Consider the following 15,593-nt stretch of genomic DNA (forward strand, 5'->3'; position numbering starts at 1 on the left):
TAAATCCAAACTACGACAGACTTAGGTTTGAGGGCAATGGCCAACATCATTGCAGTTTCTAGAAAACGTCCCTCATTGGTAGATGAATGACGGATACCACATCTTAGTTCATCTCAGTATCTCATTCCCAGATGATCTCATTCAGGGCATGGACAAGTAATGTAAACATGTGAAGTAGAGGATGCATGGAAGACAGCAGGGAGTGAGAGGGCCCACAGTGACAACTGGATGGGGATGTGCCCTCTACACAGCTTCTCTCTACTGCTCTAACATACTGCTACTGTTGGGGATTTCAGGCCCAATATTCCAGATCATCTGATTTTTTAAAACCTTTCAAGAAATCCAGACTGTAGTTCGAAAGTGCTCATTTTTTTTTTTTTTTTTTTTTTTTGTCTAATGTTGGCATAATTATAGCACCACTACTTTTGGTGGACCAAGCTATCCACATTTATCTGGACAGCATTTAGCCTCCAGGCTGCCACTAGTCCAGAGTTACCATTTTTATAAGGAAGAAGCCAAATGTCAGAGAAGCAAATGCCAGGTATGAATACAGGTCTCTGGATTCCAGGCCAGGTTTCAGTCAAGCTATGATGTTTGTCCCCAAAATGCATACAGTATAATTTCTTAACTCTTAGCTCTGCAAATCTCCCCTGTTACAATCTAATGAATGGCTTATTGAGTCATTTCAGTACATAATTTACTTTACTTGACCACCCTACATTTCAGAAGCTAATCGGAAATTTATTTCCTTTTGTAAGATATTCTAGCCCTGTGGTGGTATACAAAGAGATAGCAAAATACATGTGATTTTACTTTCTAATTTTAGAGAAATTGGAAGTTTTGTTTAATAGACAGTACTTCTCACTCACTCTTAGTGTCTGAATGGCCTGCAGCAAAATGGCAAGCCTCTCAACACTGAGATGCAAGGGAATGAGATGGAAGGCAATGTTATGTGTCAGAGCTCGCCTTGTTTCTGAGAGATCAGAATCTTTATTGAAAGAGCTCTCTTTTTTGATTTCCGGATCAGGCCCTATGCAGTTGATAAGGGAGAATTACTTGGCCATTATCAGAAGTAGTTGTATTTTCACAAAGAGCTGGTACTGAACAAGAATTTATCTCTACAAGTCTGATAGAATTCGCACCGATTATAATTCAATCAGACACCTGAAGCGGTACACACATTGGCTGTTTGGTGGGTTATATGCAAACCTCTGTACTCCAGCCACAGCATCTAGGAAATATTTTTCTGTGGTCTAAATACGGGGAATAAATGTTAGAAAGTGTTGCTCTCTTGGTTGTCACAGGCTTTTTCTCTATATAATCTGTAATAACATTTTATATAAATTTAATTCTAACAGAATGCCATGAGCCTAGATAGTCACCTATCTGTGACCTTTGCAATTATTTCCTAAAACATTTTTAAAAGGTGTAATGTACATTTCAAAGTATATTTCCTAGACTTCACACCAGTCTTATTAGCAGCTAACAGTTCTTTTCTTTGAAAATTGGGGAAACTGATGAATGAAAATCAAAAGCGAAATCGAAATGAACTTATTTAAACACAAAGCTTCAATCCTATTTTGAACACCAATGAAAAGGTCAAGTATGTAGGGTTCAGGGGTTCACTCCAGCCTTAAGGAAGCTTGGGGTTAGCTAGCACACTGGCTTCATCATCCATTAGCTGTGAGATCTTGGACAAACTTCTTAACTTCTCTGAATCTAATTTCCTCAGCTGTAAAGTAGGGAAAATGATATGTCTAATTTGTAGAGTGGCTGTAAAGGTCTAATAAAAAAATATTACAGTGCAAACAAATACAGTACTTGTCATGTGATAAGTAGATGATAAATAATACCTGCCATTGTTATTAGTAACATAGAATGGCCCAAATTGAGAGAGTCGGAGGCCTTGGAATAAGTATACACTATTATATTCTATAACCAAGTTCCCACCAATATTGTAATCTGATATTAATTTATCAACTATTATGGTTCAGTTCTGCTTTTACTTTCCCAGTGCCTCCTTAGTTTGTCTTCAAATAGAAGCACAACTAGAAAAGGAGGAGGCATTTCATAGCTTTGCATTTTTACCCCCAGTGACATAGAAGCTAATGAATGATTGCTAGTGGTGATCGTCGTAACAATCCTAGGCGTGGGCATGAGTCTTCCAAGCAGAATGTGGGGCCTCTAACTGCCACATTTTGCTGCCTGCATTTAATTGTAGGTAAGGAAAATAGAATGTGAAGGCAGAGTTCTTCTCCATGTGACCTGGATTTAGAAGCGATCACTACTCACTCATGCCCCCTTGCCAGCTTCAGGAAGGGGATTGCTAAAAGAGCCTCTCTACTGGTCTTCCTGCTTTTACTCTGGCCTCGATTCAATCAAGTTTCAACCCAGCCACCAGAGGGACCCCTTCACTCTGTGGATCAAAGTGGGTTTATTTATCCCAAAGTACATTTTTTAAATTTTAAATTTATTTTAAATCCCAGCAGACCTTTTCACTCCCAAAGATTTGTAGTATTCAATGTCAAATGACATGAAAATCTTGTTATTTTTCTGAACTAACATTTTTATATTCTTTTAGGTAACCAATTGTGTTCACTATATATGTTTTGTCTTCTCAGCTGGACAATACATGTCTTATGCATTAAGAGAGTAACTTCTACCCAAAGCTGAGTTCTTTGAGAAATTATCCATGAAATAGCGGTAACTGTATACACATAGTTTAATACATAATTTGATATAGTAAACACTGGATAATTCAGTGAGTTTTGTGTGTTAGACACATATTGAGACCTCTGGAAAATGAGCAAGATGATAAATAGTTACAAGGGTATTTTTGGAGCCATTAACCTAACAGCAACATATCACGAAAAGAGATGGGGACATGGGTATAGATCAAATAGCTACAAAATCTAGGCTTCTACTGAATAGGCTTATAATGATGGAATGGTGGAAAAAACTGGTGAAGAAAGGTCAACCAAGATAGCACTATAAGCCTTTGAACAAGCCTAAAGGGATAAAAGTTCCGATAGCAGAAATCAGGAAAGTGGAAGTAGAGCAATCTGGGCTGGGCAGGGCAGGGATAGGAGCAGTGGTATTGCCGTCAGACATACTGAATTTATTATCAATAGGACAGCCAATCAGTGCTGTTTCATAGACTGGTGAAGATACAGGGCTGGAGCGCATAGTTGAGTAGATGAGGAGAAGCAGGAAAGGAAAACGACCTTCGAGAGTACCTACATGGTTTCAGACACTCTCTTAAGTGGTTTACTCTTGGAGTTAGAATTTAAATTTAGCCATCCACACATTAGTGATAGAGAAGGAGAAATATTCATTTTGAGCTTGGTTAGATACTAGCTTTACCATTTCTTGCTATGTAGACCTTGGGACAGTTTGCTTATTCTCTCTGTAAATCTTAGTTTCATCAACCCCCAAAATGAGGATAATAATAATGTTTACCTCAAAGAGCCAGAATAAATTATATAACCCAGAAAAAGTCAATAGTATGGTACCTAAAATATAATAAAAACTCAATAAAATTAGTCATTAGTGGGGGAAAAAAACAGAACTTAACAACTGGCTTTAAGGATGGTCCACATTAAAAGAGAGAAGACAGAGATACTAAAAACAACAGAAAAGTATTCAAGGAAATGAGAGAAAACCTTGAAAACACAGTGCTATGGGAATTATAGGGATAAGGGTTTTAAAGAAGGAGTCTTTAGTCGAATTTAGTCATAAGAATTAATAAATGGACCATTCAGTTCTTCATGTAAGAGAAGTAAATTGTAGACTTACCCAAAGTTGGTCATCCATGCCTGGTGGGTTCTTTTTGATAAAAGCACCATAGTACGTAGCAATATTCCGGTGATGAGAATATTTTTTCAACATGTTAATTTCCTGTTTGATTTCTTCCTCTTCATCCTATATTAGAATAAATATTCTGTCACGAGAATCCATGTCTTTAGTAGAATTCTTTTTTTCATCACCATCTGTATCAACTATGTAATAAGTTCTTCCTTAAATTGTTTCTTCTGTGGTGATAAATAAACATAATTATTATATAACTTTCATTCTTGACTACAAAAAAGTTTTCAAGACAACACATTGGCAATCCAAGGGGTCTTCTGTTTATAAAGCAAATAGGTTTAGTACGCAACCTGCTGGGGGATAGGGCACAAAACACCTGACTTCTTCACTTGGAAAAGATCAAGATAGACAGACTATTGAGATAAAATTCATCCCAGTCCTCAGGAAACTATGTCCATTGAATACCTATCACTGATATATCTGGTATAGGAAGGATTGAGGAAAGTGGAAAGAAAAAAGTATAGGCTCATATTTAAAATTTAAGTTCATTTTCTTTGAAGTCTACTTTTATTGAAGTACGTAACTGTAGATGATGAAAGTCAGATGAGAAAGGGAGTGAGAGTAAGTTCCCTAGATCTGAGGAGGTCCACAAAGCAGGAGTACTCACCTCAAGTTCAGGAAACTAAACATGAAAAGAACGGAGAAATGTGGCAGTGCTACGGGCATGAAAAGAGATAACTCTCTACAGAGTAAGTTTCCTAGTACGGGTTTCATTCATTGTGAGCCTCCATTTAGAGTCCACCAACTTGGACCATTTCTAGACCTCCTAGCATCACTAATGGAGAGTGCATGTGTTCTCTCATAATTTTATTTTGACATGTACACATCAGTTGCACTTTAAAATAGTATTTTATTTTCAACATTGATGGGAAAAAAAACTCTATCTCAGGAAAGTTGTTTCAGATACCACAGCAGGAATGACTATCCTGAGTGTAAGATACTATCATTACCTAACGACCACTCACAGTGTGTCCCTGTTTGTAACCTCGCCTACTCCAGCTGCTCGGCCTCCCTCCAGTATCTCGATACTGCCAGGCCCTCTGCAGTCTCTCATATGAGGTCTTCTTTCTCCTTCCCCTTCTTCACACGCTTTCTCCTCATCATTCGCGATCAAATCTAACTGATACTCCTTAGGGATGTCTTCTCGAATTCTCTCAGGCAATGTCAAGTTCCCCCACTCTATCTTGTCCAACCTCTACACTCCTTCACATATGTGCCATATTTGCCGGTATTGGTTGGACGTATGGGTCATTTTGTGGCATAACTGCCCTTTTACCTGACTCCCTTCTCCATGGACTGTAAACTCTCTTCTGTCTTCAGATCTCAGTTTGAGTCTCTTCCCCAGCAAAGCAATCTGATCTGCCTGACGTGGTGGTTCTAGCCCTGCGGATCACTGTGTGTTTCCTGCTTTGTAGCACCTACCAGAACTGCAACCTGGATTTATCTGTCTAATCATGTAAGTCTCTCTTCTCAATCAGTCCATAACAACTATAAACACAGGAATCCTGCCCACTTGTGTTCTCTATAAAAACCCCAGCACCAAGAAAAGTGTCTGTGAATGTGAATAAAAGAATGAATACCTTCACAGAAGCCCAGCTTGTTGAAGGGTCCCTGCAATGTGTCTCAAATGTCTGACTGTGGTGTGTAGTAGCTATTTTAAACTCACCATGTAGGGCCAAATCACTGTGGATGAAGGCAGGATATGAGCGGACATACTTTAGGCAATAAAAGAAGAGAAAACGACCCTGAGAGTTTCTGAGCTCAGCCTGGCATTGACAGCTGCTTGGACTGAAGAGGTAACTTCATGAGGCAGTAAAACACCAATCACTTTCCAATGCAGCCTGACAGTCTCAGTGTCAGTCATTCCTAGTGAGAAGTCAGTCTGGTTGTACAAGTATTCGCTACCTGCCTCCTAGGTTCTCAACAGGATGTAAATGATGTAGGAGAATGGGAGGGGTTGGCGGGGGCGGGGAGGGAAGGGAAAATACCTTTAAAAAAGCTTACCACATTGTTGAGAAAATAGAAACAGTCAAATAATAGTGTAATTCAATATACACCTAAATCCAAAATAAATAGTATTGGAAATCAAAATGAAGTCAGCACACTGTCCATCACTTTGCCAAGATAAATTGAGGTGATATGACAACAAAGAAAGCATATGCATTGAGACAGAAAAGGGTGGGGGGCACGTTCAGTGTGGGCTCCATGCATTCTGGTTGTGTGATCTCAGAACTTAAGTTTTCTCATCTATAATAACATACACATTTTACAATAGTATTGTTTTATGTCTCAGTCTTTTGTGATAGTTAAATAAAATATGTGAAAGTTGTAAAGCATGATAAAAACATTATTATTAATCTTCTCAACCAAAAAATAAATAAGAAACAAGGATACGAGGGCCAAGATGTAAGTAACTTGAATTTTAGGCTTAAATTGCACTGTATCCAAACACAATTATAAAACCACTGTGGGTCATGGTTATGTAGCTCTAACATAGAACTTTGATCATTATCTTACATGACCTTGTAAGTGAGCATAGAATTTATCAGGCTTTCGGGGCTGTTTATCCCAATGTCTAGTCTAGGACAAGAATGGCATTAAGTTATGCAGTGAAATTGAAAAGGAGGCACTTACTATGACTACCAGACTCATTTAACTAACCATTCAATGAGCAATCTACCCTCTCACAATATGGCTCATTGAAGGAAATGGGTTATGATAGTTTCAAAAAGACAAAGACAAAAACTGAGGCTAGAAATAGACTACAAAGTTATAAGAGAAGGATATCTTTTATTTTGTAAGTGGATTATTCTTATGTGTTAAGAATTAAGCACAAAGATCCAGTTCACTGAGAAACTAATGACTACTGGGTCATAATGAAAAACAAAGTAATGCTACCAAATTGTCATAAATCTAAAAAGGGAGCATATTAATAAGCCAAGTCCAGTGCTGTAGGAAGAACCAAGCCTTCAACGAGAAGCTTTTCAAATCTAGCTAAACTGATTCTTTATGGAACTTCAGGCATGACATTTAAACTCTTCAAATGTCAGTTGTTTTCACCTGTAAATGTGAATGAGAATACCTAAGTCTCCTATCAAGGCTTAGAAATGATTGCGTGCTTACTTAAGCATAGCTTTATTATCAGTGTAAGAAAGATAATTTTTTCCTCAAGATCACAATCTACTTATGGCTTAGTATGAGTGATAAAAAAAAAAAAACTAAAAAAAAAAAAAAAAGGCCAAAATATTTAGCAGCCTCCTTCATGAAGAGGTAGAGTCCATTTCCTACCCCTGGGCTGGGCCATATGACTTGTTTTGGCCACTGGGACATTAATAAATTGATACAGCAGAGACTTGAAAAGTACATGTGCGTGGGAGTGGTCCTCTCTTGTTGCTTGCAGAGGACACTTACAAGTGACAAACTAGAACTGGCCTCCAAGAGAATGACAAATCATGTGAAGAGATGGTGATTTTCAAATGCAAAGAAATGGATGATTCCTGGTGATCTTTTAAAGCTACTGTCTACCTCTGGTGACAATATGATGATGGCGACCACGATTATAATATATAGCTAAAGCCAACCTTATGCAATGTTCACCAAATACCAGAGGCTGTATTATCTTAATTAATACTTAACGCAGCTCTATGAAGTTGGTGTTTTTAATGATCTCATTTTACAAACGAGGAAAACGAGTTTCAGAGAGTTCATTCATATTTTAAATGTTAGAGGGCAGGTTCAAAGCCAAGTTCGTTTGACTCCGAAGACAGTACTCTTGATTCAAGACTGAAAACTCCCAGACGGAAGAAGGGCAATGACCCATGGTGATAAAACCAAAGCTGCTAATCATGAAATAAGAGTTTAGCAGCATCATAGTCCAGGGCAGAATGCAAATCTGCCTTTGGTCCTTCAATTAAAGGAGTTTGTTAGTACACAGTATTTGCTTAGGAATGATTTTAGGGGACAATAGAGGAATTTTAAACTGCAGATTTATAACACAGAAGAACACACTCTAAGTGCCTACAATATGCTAGGATTTAAAAATGGAACTTTTAAATCCTAGCATATTAAGGTGCTCTATAACAAAGTTTGCCCAACATTTAGTTCTCAATCTATGGAACAGGAATAAAACTATGTTATTCTTAAAGCATTCCAAGGGGCTGGTCAGTTTGAACTCTACAGGAAGTATGAGGTATAGGGACACGTAAACGCCACTACCTCCTAGACATACGGACACTGACTACAATCACTTCTGCCCCTGCTCATCTGTTGTGCTTTTCCATAGCAGCTGCTGGCATCAGGCCGGCATTTGTGTTTACTTATCTATCATTCTCACCTTCGATGCTGACAAAATGTGAGAAAAAGTTGAAGACAATTTATTGTTAAGGAATCACAGACTATTAGAATTTGAAGGGACTGCTGACATTTTCCAGGATGCGATTGAAATTTCTTAATAATTCGTTGCAGTGAAATCCTTTCCAACAGAAATTTTATTCAGGATGCCAATAAAAAGCATCAACAAAAACTAGACTTTTAAAATCAATAAACATTTATTTTTATAAATTTGACTATGTAATATCTAGTTATAAAGTTAATGACAGCAGAGAGGTTGTTTTAGTGAATATAAAATTAGAATTTTTGAAAAAAGTTTAACGTCACATATCAGCATTTTGTATTTGTTTTTGTTCTGAAGGATACAGAAATTCTACATTTCCTAATCTAAGTAATTACAAATGGTAACAATAACTTTTAAGGGCATGCTTTGAAATTTTAGTGGAATCTTCAGATTGAATGACATTTTGCAGCGAATGGAGTAATCTTGCAGTACAAATTGAGAGGCTGTCATTTTTCAGTGCCTTTAAAGTTGGTATATAACATGCAGTTTGAAGTTTTTTTTTCTAAATAATAGTTTATTAAATGTTAAAATATATTATACATGAGAACTAAGCATATGTGGATTCTCAAAAATTATTTCAAGGTAGGGTTATGCATCTGCAAATGATATTTTTAAATATCTAAGGAAATAGACCCAGAGTGTGTCAACGAGTTGCCAAGAATACATCTTTTCCTTCTAGCACTGATAAAACTTAGGACTTTGCTGCAACACTCCGTAGGCAGCTCCTGGATTTGTTGTATATGTTAACCATAAGCTAAATAAATTCATTCAACAAATATTTAAACGCCTACTAAATCCCAGGCACAATGCTAAATGCTAATAATGTAATACAGCATAGGCATAACAGATTCAAGCTCTGCCACAATGTAACCTACTATAGACTAGTGAGGAACACAGATGGAAATCAAAGAATGACACAGATGCACGAAAAATTACTAACATGGGAGGGACGGGTAGCTGATCTAATTGAGGGTTTCTGGGGAGACAGCCCTGAGAAATCCAAGTTTGCGTTGAATTCTAAAGGCCTTGTGGGAGTCACTCAGTTGGAAAGAAAGAAAAAGTGTGATGTGGTGTGAGTGAGGACTGAACCATTTTCCTGGCAGAAAAGCAGTGATTGTCAAGGTTCTGTAGCTGAAAGAGGATTAGCATGTCATCTCCTATGGGAGTTGTTGGTGCCATGGAGAGAAAAATGAAAAATGTCTGCAAGGGACACCATAATAATAACAATATGCACTGAACATTGTGTTCTACACATTGTTCTCAAATGCTTTCTAAATAACTGTATTTATTTCTTACACTAACGTTATGAGGGAAATGATATTATCCACATTGGCACATGTGGAAGAAGGGAAGGTGAAGCCAAATGCCTAGGATAAGAGAGCCATGAGGTTTCAAAGTTAAGATGTGCCCAGGTGAGTGATAACTTGCACTTGCTCTCCTTTGGCATTAGGCTAACCTGCTCTCTCTTACAAAGAAGTGGTGTCATTTAGAGGAGCAAATAACACAAGTCTGATGTGCATCTTTCTCACCCAAGCTTGCACTAATTTATGACTTCCAAGAAAACCATGAATTAAAAAAAAGGACCTATACTGGAGTAATCCAGAAGCAAGTAGGTTTTTAACCCTAGTGGTGTTGTCATTCATTTGGATAAAGTCTACTATAAATGAGGTGGCTTATACCTTCGATTTCTGTGGGCAGTTCGAATCTGAAAGCCACGCTCCAGTGATGCTCCCCTACTTCTCAATGTTATAACAGGGTCGTGGGGAGAGTGGGCACACCTGGACTGCTTGGATTTGGATTTCAACTCTGCTACTTACTGTCTGTGAGGCTTGGGCAGTTACTTAAGCTCTTTATGTTTTCAATTCCTCATTTGTAAAATGAATATAATAGCAGTGCTCCCCTAATGGGAGTTGTTTTGAGGATTAAATGAGTTAATATGTGTTGTATTAAGTACTAAGAACAGTGCTTGGCACATAATAAACAATCGATGCTCTCAATTTTTATTTTGATAATGGCTGTTATTATTATTATTAATACATGCTGTGCTACAAATCACTTGACTGAACTGCCTCCCTTAGGGAGAGGGGAGCCACATGTGCTTAGAGCAATGTGTCTCCTTGACTCTTCCAAACAACCTAAGATGGAAAGATTTTTTTCTTTTTGTCCAACTTCAGCAAACATTTACTGAGTTCGTTAACTATTGGCAAAGCACCCTACCAGAGGCTATTGGGAAATAGCCACTTTCTTATTCTTCAAAGAGAGATGCAGATTGGTCATAAGCTTCACCTACAGGAATTCAGTAAATAAGACAGAAATAGAAACTTGGAGAAGCAGGGCTTAACATAGATCATTCTGAAAGGCAAATCTCATGATGTTACCTTGCTAATCAACTTCTGGCCCCCACACTGGCTCTAACAGTGGTTTGGGGGAGAGGCTAGAACTTACAGCTTCCCGTCCCTTAAAAAAAAAAAAAAAAAAAAAAAAAAAAAAAAAAAAAAAACTCCCCTTATAGCTCTTCTATATATTGAATTTTTGCCTAAAACTATTTGATCAAAGTGTTTTCTTTGGAAACAGAATGTTTGAAAATCTCGTAAAGTCCTCACCATAGCATTCAGCTCCTCACAACCTGGCCCCAACTTGGCTAGATTTACCTTGTATTACTCTCTCCTCAGCACTTTTCAATCTTAAAACTAATCTATGTAAAAGTTTCTGGAACCTGCTTCATGCTCTCTCAGCCTCCATTCCTTAATCAGGACTATCCCCTATGCTTAATTACTACCCCTCACTGACATGTTAAACTTTATACGTAACTTTGTTTATGAATTTTAGAACTTAATTATAAAATGGATCAGCTTTACTTATACATATTTAGATCAAAGTTGTGGTATAGTGAGCTCCATTTCTGACAAAAGATCACTTTTTTATCTTTGAATTTCCAGTGTCTATCATCAAGTATATGTTTAAAAAATGTTTATTGAATAAATTAGTGGAAAAAAACACACTAAATTAAACACTACATACTCTTCTATGTTAACTGAAGATCTATAGCAACGTGGTTAAAAGGATGGACTTAAAAGATGGAGCTAAAATGTTCAGGCTGAAAGATTCACTCCACCATTTACATGTTACATTGAGCAAGATACTTCATATTCCTTGTTTTCTATTCTCTAAAATGGGACTAATAATGCAATCTGTTTTGTATGTCGTTGAGGAGATTAAGTGAGTCAATATATAGAAAGTATTTAAAAGAGTTCTGGCACATAACAGTCACTCCATCAATGTTAGCTGCCATTATTATTATTTTTGGCTGAAATATAAAAAATGTAACTAGAGAAGTACTTTGCTTAAGAAACCTTCCACACTTTTCTATAATAGCTCTCAGGTTTTTCTTTGAGGAAGCATCCTTCCCAACTCTGTTCCTGTGGTAGGTTCCAGAGTTAGGCATCTAACCCACATGCGGCTAAAGAGCAACAAGGATTGGTTCAGGGACAGTGACAGGACCCACGGTGGGCCACTGATATCAAGACTGGCACTACTGCTGGGACTAAGGTTAATGAAGTAATTTGAGCATGAGCCTGAAGCCGCTGGGGGAAATAAAACAGAGCCCAGAGATGGAAAGAGACAAAATTCCTAATCACGTCATTCCTAATCACAACCTGGATGCTACTAAGTTTGTCTGTTTCTTTGTTTTAATATACACAGCCAATAAATTCTGTTTTCAGTTTCATTCAGTTTCACTGTGGCTTTGGTGCTACAAGACAGTGTCCTGAGTAATGAGATCACAACCAGTCACTATAAAGGTGAAATCCAATGATATTAATTTATTATCTCATTAAGTTCTACGTGGGCTTCACGCCATCATTACAAAAGGACTAGTTTACGCCAGGAATTTCTGTCCAAATGAAGATGGGTATTTATCAAAGAATTAGTGTCTTCACACTTGGTGGCCGGAAAGCTGTAAATACAAGTGCTAGAGAAGTGTTCCTCTGACTTTAGTGTGAGTGAAGCTCCTTAAGAATCTTGTATAAAAAGGCAGTTCCTGAGGCTTCACCCAGAAATTCTGAAGCAGGCCCACGAACCTGCATCTCCTCTGAACACCCCAGGAGTGCTGAGAGTTCAGTGGTACTAGTAGTCCACTTTGAGAAACACTACCCTAAAGGGTGAAATTTTGTTTAGATGTTGTAGGCAAATTTAGAGTACCTAAATCCAGCTGGGAAGGCATTCCCCCCTGAAAGTGATGAAATGCAAAAGTTCCTGTAATTATTTGAGGAACTAAAAGGCCTTCTAAGATGTAATTTGAATTTAAACACTAATTCTAGTGCAAATATTAGCAAATTTGGAAGTATCTCAGATCTAAAACTGGAAGGACATAAGCATTATATTCAGTTCTCTCTGTGGTTATTTTTTTTATTTTTATTTTTAAAAAAAGTGATATAAAATAAAAACAATAATTTAAAATTGATTTCAAGCTTATGGGTTTATCAATTTCATTACAATAAACTATAGTAACTTTGCAGTAGATCACTGCAAACAATTAACAAAGATGACCTTTGAGAATTCATCTCAGTTTTTAACAGAGCAGCTATAATGAGCACAATTATAATAATTGGTAAGAAGTTTATGCAGCATTCCATAATACACAAAAGACAAATAACAAGATGAAATAGATTGTTTTCTGAGAGCACCACACGAATTTCACAAAAGAAATCTTATGTTGACTAAGATGCATAAAGGGGTGTTACAAAAGTCATTTGATGCTGTATCAGACGCCATGGGAACAAGAAAACCATTTCCTGATGTGTATCCATGTTTGTCTTTGTTCAGGGTCAGTGGTTACATAATGGCCAATGATGTGTCTAAATCAGGGAAACTATCCAGCTCTTTCGACAGGGGTTCCCCAAGAGAATTAAGTCAAAATACTACAAAGCATCCATTGTATGCAACGGATTGACTCTGATAAGCATTAAAAATGGCGTTAGCTCTGCCTTATCCTTGGGAGAACTGAGAACATAGTCTCTCAAATCATTTTATTGCCTTGTGAAACCCAGTTTAGAAAAACTGACATTCCTTAAACTGAAAATACGTACTCTTGGATAAATAGTTGTGTAACTTTTTTGATTCTAAGCAAGAAGGTCTAGTAATAATAAGTAGTTCACCAAGCAAATTAAAATCTCACAAAGAGAACCAGAAACTGAAAAAGTCATGTGCAGGGCTATCAAGTTGTATTTGTGCCTCATCATACAGATTTGTGCACACTTGAGATTAATGATGTCTGTGGAACTCAACTGTAGCTCCACACAACCACACACTATCACTTTGTAACTTAAATGTCATGGACTTCACCCACAACCATTAGCTGTTAAACTGCCAAGTGCATCGCATTATGTGGAGATTTCTATTCACTCCAAGAAAAATACAGTAAGTAGTAGGACTTCAGTAGAATTACAAAATAAATTTTAATTTGTTCTGGGGAGCTTTGTAAAAGGTTTATACCTTTATAGTGGGTTTCTATGTGGACAGTGATAGTATCTGATCTGGATTTTTGTGTCAGACTCTGCTAATTGACCATACCAGTATCCATTCTTTCTTCATTCCTGGCTAATAGGACTGGGTTTTTAACTGCATATATTGGTAGAATGGAAAACTACACTTCCCAGATTCCCTGCAGCGAGGTATAGCCAGTGAAAGCAGAAATAAGTAGAAACGTTGCATGCAAGCGGATGAGATTTCACTGGAAGCGGTTCTCTTCAGCTATTATCCTGCTTTTTTTTTTTTCCTGCCAAAGAATATGATCAATGGAAATCTGACAACCATCTTGAACCATGGAAGTGACCTAATGTGTGGAAGCCATGCGTTAGAATGCTGAAGCAGAAAGATAACATGCTTCTGCTCCCCCACACTGCTGCTCTACATCTCTGGGCTGTCAACGATAGACTCCTTTAACATGAGAGAGCAAGACACTTCCATCATGTGTAAGCCTCCGTTATTTTGAGTATTCTGTTTCAGGTGGCAGGACCAAAACTTAATTATGATAAAAAAATCCATGCAGTTTCTTATTCCGTAAAGGCCAGGAGAATTAATAAACTAATTGGGCTTAAACATGTGAACAGGTTTGCAAACCTCTGAAATTTGAATAATGTACTAAGAAATATAAAACGAAGTAATACTTCAGGTGCTAATAAACATATGGGAACACAATTATTTTTACTGGTTAAAAATGTATAGAATTTAAAGAAGAATTCAGATCAATAATAAGAAAATTAGTACCATGTGTGATAGAAATGAAAATTAGTGAAATTAGTATTATGGTAGAGAGCATACAATATAATATACACTTATTAAATGTAATGAACTGGGCCGGAAAAGGTATAAATTGAAATCTGACATAGACGTATGGTGTTATTTTAATTTTATTTTTGTATATTAGTTCTTGATACCTTTGTGTGACCAATTCATTCTATGTCTATTTACATTAAATAATCCACTTCTGGGCTAAATGGAAGACTTTGGTCTTTTAGCTTTCATGTACAGCAGACAGACATCTTAGAAAAACCCCAGGACAATAGAAAATCATTTGCATGCTTTTGATGTCCAGTGAGTCCTTTCAAGTCTGATTTTTGCTCTGTATTCTTGAAAATACATTAACATATTTTAAATAGACCTAGCAAAAAGGATTGAAAGCATAAGATTATATTTCAAATAAAGTCTGCTCCTTAGATTGCTTTTGATCATCCAGGGAGAAGTTCTGTTTCAGTGTTGCTCTAAATAATAATAAGAATTTGTGGTTACTGTAATTATTTTATTGTTAATATTTTGAGGAGGAAAACAGTCATGTTAAATAATCTACTAGGACTTTAGAGCTATCCAAATTCTAGTCTATTCCAGTGATGGGTGGACCTTTGGGAAAAACGTTAAGACCCATGTCTTCTGTGTAATCTCAGTATTATTATTTTAATACCTTCAAATCCTGTTGTCTTCATATGCAAATATACTTATTGTGTTTATGGAAATTACTTGCACACATTATTTATTCTTCATTCAAACTACATAAGGCAGTGTGTAGGTATCTAATATAATTAGAGTGATTTACCCATAGTCTTCTCAGTCAGCTGAGTACTCTTAACATTTTTATGTTAAGCACAAATGTGGAAATATCTTAGATATTTTTTAAAAACTTATATTTCCAAAAAATAATTTTTTTCTATCACCGACTTCTCTATTACAAATATATTGCTATTGAGGTAGCAAGATAAAGATACTTTACCCCTGTGACATCCATAACCTTAATGGCTGCAAGCTGGCCCGTTTTGACATGACGACCCTGTACAGAAAA

The 15,593-nt window shown here is 36.9% G+C and overlaps 1 protein-coding gene across 6 annotated transcripts in view; it reads right to left on the reverse strand.

The window, feature by feature from the left end:
- Positions 1-15,593, reverse strand: part of TNIK (TRAF2 and NCK interacting kinase) — a 350,899-nt gene that overhangs the window by 126,225 nt on the left and 209,081 nt on the right. For all 6 annotated transcript variants that reach the window (XM_036218652.1, XM_036218651.1, XM_036218649.1 and 3 more), the window contains 2 exons: positions 15,525-15,581; positions 3,796-3,921 (listed from right to left, as the gene is read on the reverse strand). In XM_036218652.1, coding sequence (XP_036074545.1) covers positions 3,796-3,921; positions 15,525-15,581 — 183 coding nt within the window. The remainder of the gene's footprint in view (positions 1-3,795; positions 3,922-15,524; positions 15,582-15,593) is intronic.

Source organism: Rousettus aegyptiacus, unplaced genomic scaffold (genome assembly GCF_014176215.1).
Source record: "Rousettus aegyptiacus isolate mRouAeg1 unplaced genomic scaffold, mRouAeg1.p scaffold_m13_p_4, whole genome shotgun sequence".
NCBI lineage: Eukaryota > Metazoa > Chordata > Mammalia > Chiroptera > Pteropodidae > Rousettus > Rousettus aegyptiacus.